This window comes from Oryzias melastigma, linkage group LG22, assembly GCF_002922805.2.
Source record: "Oryzias melastigma strain HK-1 linkage group LG22, ASM292280v2, whole genome shotgun sequence".
Classification (NCBI taxonomy): Eukaryota; Metazoa; Chordata; class Actinopteri; order Beloniformes; family Adrianichthyidae; genus Oryzias; species Oryzias melastigma.
This window is the reverse complement of record NC_050533.1, coordinates 26,390,766-26,395,943: the sequence shown is the minus strand read 5'-3', so window position 1 is coordinate 26,395,943 and position 5,178 is coordinate 26,390,766. Positions and strand designations below refer to the sequence as shown.

The window sequence follows — 5,178 nt, the reverse complement described above, 5'->3', positions numbered from 1 at the left end:
CTGAGACTTTTCTGAGGACTTCTATCTTGTAATGTTCAACATCTCCTTGGAGCTGCACCTCTGACTTATGAAAGGTTTGAGGTATGAGAATTTCTTCTTGGTAGAAACACAGATCTGCAGAAGTTCCACTTGAACTGTTTCCATCAGCAGTCAAAGCAGCAGAACTTTCTGAAAGTCTGATCTTCACTCCTAAAGCAGTAGTTTTAACTTCCTCATGGGGATAAAGTCTAATTATGGGTCTAAAACCAGCATGTCTGCTTCCATACCATGACTGTGCCTGTGCCATTGATGGACCGAAAATTTGAGGCAGGAAAAATCTGGCAAGTGAGGGTTTCTGCATACTTGGAATGCCTTGTGGTCCATGCTGGAAGTCTGGAGTCGCAGCTGCTTCTGATCCAGATTAAAGCTGACGTGAACATCCCAGTCATGGATCACTAGCTCAAGATTTCAGTTCAGCTCTGAAAGTTTGAACCTGCACAAAGGTTAGCCCTCATCTGTGTGGTGTTTGCATGTTCACTTGCATGTGGAAAATGTTCTGCAGGTACTCCAGACCCTCCCACAGTCCAAAAACAAAACTAGGTTCATTCTAAAATGTCTCTGTGAGGGACTTAACCCTCTAATGATTGAGGCGTCGTCGCTGACGCTTAAACACAAAATCTCCAACATACTGTAACTTTTCACCGTTAACATCATTCCACTGGAATGTTAACGGTGAAAAGTTAAGGTAAATCAAAGAACAGAAACACTGGAGCTCTGATGTTAAAAGGTTAAACAATCCAGAGTGAACCACAAACAAGACTATTATTTATTCTGATTAGTCAACTAATCGAATCATGCATACACTGGATGTAAAACACATCTTAACCATCATAGCTTTTAACTAACTACAAATAAAGACAATTAAAATGATAGTTGATTAAATATTTAATGAATCGTGCAGCTTCTGTCCCTCATTAGTTTCTGGTATTAAAACAAGATTAAATCAAATTATGTCGACATCTGAAACAAGGATTCATTTTTCACTAAAGATAAAGTTTTGGTCTCGCTGACTCAAATATAAAAGAACTGCATTTTTTGGTGCTAAACGCTCACAACTTTGTTCAACTTTATTACACTCTGATTCTATAGAACTCGATGCTCTGGCTTGATGCAGGAAAATGATCATTTCTTCTAGTTTGCAGACAGACTAGAGCTCTTCGTAGAGCAGGTGTTCCTCCAGCAGAGACATCTCACTGTGATGGGGTAGATCACACGTGTCAAAGTCAAGGCCCGGGGGCCGGATCCGGCCCTGCAGATCATTTTATTTTATTGTTATTAATGACCCGATGTTATCTTGAGTTTATTTCTAACTTGTATAATTTTGACAAAATATATTTTTTTGGAGAGTAAAATATTGAAAGTTATTTAAGGTTTAAGTTGATTTATTCTGGAATAATATTCCTGCCTTTTTATTATTCATAATTATGGTAAAAAGTTAGGGTTTTAAAAATGTAGTTTTAGTGTGTCCAATAAGTGTTTATTCTGTTTGACCTGTGACCTGAGGTGTGTTTTGGATCCTGGCCCCTGGGCAATAGAGTCCGACTCCCCTGGAGTAGAGGTTGCAGGGATCCAGAGGAACCTTAAGCTAGCCCTGCCAGCGTGGGGAAACGCCCCTCATTTTTACTCCACCATTTGAGAGGATCATCTTTTTAGAATTTTTTGCTCTCTGTTTGCACTAATGTTAGCTTAGCTTAGCTAGAAGATGATCCCTCTTCAGCATTATCATACTCAGTTACCCATAACCTCCTGTGACATCACCACTGAACAGATTAGCACTACTGCACGTGTGTCAGAGAATGGCAGACATGGCATTAGAAAGTGTGGACCGTGGTTTTGAGATAAAATAATAAAAAATAAAGAAGTGACTAATCAACTATTAAATTAGTCGACTATTTCAATAGTTGATTATTCGTCGTCTAATGGCAGCAGCCCTGCTCTGAACCCAGCTGGACTTCCTCCTGCACATGTGGAGCAGCTGGAACTGTGTTCCCACACATTCCTGGACGGCGGCACTAATGAGCAGACAACACCTGCAACTTGAAAGACACTTTAATTGAGACATGAGTGACCCTTAAATGTGGGCATTTACATGGACTCCATCTCTACTCGACAAAATACAAAAGAAAAAATAAACGCTGTGATATCTTGAAACATTATGTACAGAAAAAAAAAAAAAACAACGCTACATCAACTTCCTTTTTTTTTCAGAAGCGAGAAAAAAGACAAAATAAATAAGAGCAGAAATGTTTTTGTCCATATTCACAGCATGACAAATCATATTCAGCTTGTTAATGTCGACCCAATGTGGTCAAAACAGACATATTAGTAGGCAAGTCAGTGATTATTGCCAAAAGCCTTTAACTATACATTATAATATTCAGTACGTGGTATTCTCTTTAAAAAAGGAGACATTTGGAAACTGCTACTTGGATGATTGTACAGCTTAAATACCTCTTGATATATATATATATATATATATATATATATATTTATGTATACTTTCATTTCTTTCACTCATAGCTTTAACTCATTGGCAACTTTGGAAGCAATGTTTTTGAAAGCGATGGATGATCCAGATATCCTCTTGAAGCGGACTCCGTTGAGGGAAAGACGAGGTAGCTTGCACACCTCCATCTCCCACTGCACCAGGTTTTCAGCCCTCCCGTCTCCATGGAAACACAGAAGCAGGAAACTTTCTTGCTGTTGGTAGTTGCAGTTGTTGGCATCGAGCACCTTGAAAATCTCCTCCATGATGTCGCAGGGCTCCATGGAGGTGGTGGTTCTCATACTCCAAGTGAATCTGAGGGAGCGGGGTTTGCCGTCTTTACTTTCCCCTTTTTGATCCCCAGGTACATGGCGACTGTCAAGGAAAGCACACAGAGTTTCAGCCTCTTGGAAACTTCACTGAATCTTTCAAAGTTCTCACTGTGTGGTGAGGAACTTTGATGAAGCTGAATGTTTTCACTGTTTAGGAGAGATTGAAATCCACATGCATGTTTGTCAGCTGATACTTGAATTCAGAAAAACAATTCTGAAGCTTTTTAAGCAAACGATGAAACTAGAGAAGAGAATTCATCGTCTGTGAAGTGAGCGAGCCGATATAAACGTGTAGCCCTGCTTGCACTTCAGATGTACGCTGTTCAGAAGGTCCGGCTTCAGAGATCTTTGGAGCAGACCTGGTTCTGATGCACAGGATCTTTGGAGCCTTCCCTTCTGGTTCTGAATGGATTTCTGGGTTTTGGTTCAGTGTTTCTGTGGGCTGGAGCTATACAGGACAAGCTTTGGGTTTGAGGCCAAACAACAAACAACAACGCCATGCAAACAACACAAGCCACACTGAACGCTGCTGGGGAGGAGATCTGAGCAGCATGCAGGCCCTTATCCATGGAGGGGGCGGGGGTTATAGAAGACAGGTAGTCTCACCTTGAGCCCTCAAGTCTCCCGTTTCTCTCAAACTCTGTGGAGACTCTGGGGCGCACGAGAAGATCAGACACGGAGGCGAGGGGGGGTCGTGTGAGGGGAGAAGAAAACAAGATTGTGGATTGTGCTTCATAAGAACCAGACATGGTCGACTCTACTGAACGCAAAAGAACTGATGAAAACATGGAACAACCACCCCCCAACAGAAGAAGAAAGGCATGGAAGTGGAGAGCAGTGAGGAAGAGGAGAGGGTGAAGCTGCACAGATGGCAGCAGAATCTGCTGAGATGAACAGGGACACTTCATCATCAACATGAAAAAGGAGTCAAACTATCCTCAACTCTGAGGGTCGGCACACACATGACGGACGGACCGGGCCGGCCCTGAGACATGCAGCCGGCTCCACAGCAGACCTGATCCTGGACGCAGATCTCACCCACTGCTGGTGCTCAGATCAGAGATGTTCGATGGCGGGAGGGTTTATCGGGATGGATCGTTCAGAGAAACCGTCAAAACTCAGTTACTATTTAGGCAAAAGCAGAGGCTGCTGCTGTCTGAATAAACACTTTACTCTAATCTTTATTAAAAGACACAAAGCCAAAGACTAAAACCAGCAACAGAAACATCTGAGGCTGGACAAGGAGACTGTGCATCCCACAGTCTGAAGCTGCTGCACATGGATTCATTTCCATAAATTAGTAAGAAAAATAATTTTATCTGAAGCGACGGTCTGGTTTGGGTTTGAGTTACCAGCCAAACACTGTTGATCAGAGCACCTCCTGTCACTCTCAAGGGTAAAACTTTCCAGCAAAACAACAATAATAACTAAACAGAAAAGGACGAGCTCAGGATGGGGGGGTCACAGGATGACTCCCATGAGACCAAACCTGCAGCTAAACCCAGAACCACAAATGTAGCCTGATCTCTGGAGCAGCAGCTCAGCTGGTCTCTGAGGCCAGAAGCCAAAGCTCCAGCCACCCTTAACGGACACCCCCTCTCTGAAGCCTAATCTTTCCTGGTCAGAGTGGACCCTGGAAAGCGGGCTCCCATCATGCCCTGGAGGACAGAATAACAGGACGGGTGGAGGAGGAAGACACTCCTGACCAACAACAAGAGGATGAGTGGGCAGACAGAGGCAGCAGCAGATCCTGAGTCAGCCGGAGAGGCTGGGACAAAAAAAAACACAAAATCACAAGACCAAGTGAGGCAGGCAGGGACCTGGAAAAACCCCCCAGGCCAGACACCCGGGGACTGAACCAGCTTTACTCTAGATCTTCATCTTCCTACAACTATCTTCTGCTCGCCAATCTGAAAGACAGAACATTGGGAGTCTAAAGAGAATGGAGAAAATCCAGGATGGACACAGTAGCAAAAAGAAAGAGGAAAGGATCTGTTCATGGATGGAATGAGGACAGAAGAGGAAAAGCTTGGAGGAATGGCAGAAAGTAAAAGAGGAGGGAAAGGCTGATAGGAACCGAAAGGCAGAAGACTTACTAAGGGTCTTTCCTCCCTGGGTAGAAGGGTTGACAGAGCCCGTTTTGGCCGTCTGCCGTTTGGCCGGGTCAATATTGACCCTGGGCAGAGAGGAAGAGCAGCAAGAGGAACAGGTTAAGGACAAAAGAGGGCGAGGAAGACGCAAGTAGACAAGCTGTGAGGACAGGAGAGGGGATGGAGGGGAATGAGCCCACGAGGAGGACGTGAACAAAACCTGTGGAATCGA

The 5,178-nt window shown here is 43.8% G+C and overlaps 1 protein-coding gene across 13 annotated transcripts in view; it reads right to left on the bottom strand.

Annotated features, from left to right (window-relative positions):
- Positions 1-2,070: 2,070 nt before the first annotated feature.
- Positions 2,071-5,178, bottom strand: part of mark3a (MAP/microtubule affinity-regulating kinase 3a) — a 42,708-nt gene continuing 39,600 nt past the window's right edge. For 3 of the 13 annotated variants that reach the window (XM_024298102.2, XM_024299586.2, XM_036209832.1), the window contains 2 exons: positions 3,463-3,507; positions 2,071-2,899 (listed from right to left, as the gene is read on the bottom strand). In XM_024298102.2, coding sequence (XP_024153870.1) covers positions 2,554-2,899; positions 3,463-3,507 — 391 coding nt within the window. In that variant the 3' untranslated portion in view covers positions 2,071-2,553. Of the gene's footprint in view, positions 2,900-3,462; positions 5,033-5,178 lie in introns of all 13 variants that reach the window. The other 10 variants (XM_024298752.2, XM_024258805.2, XR_002917882.2 and 7 more) reach the window with 6 other exon arrangements.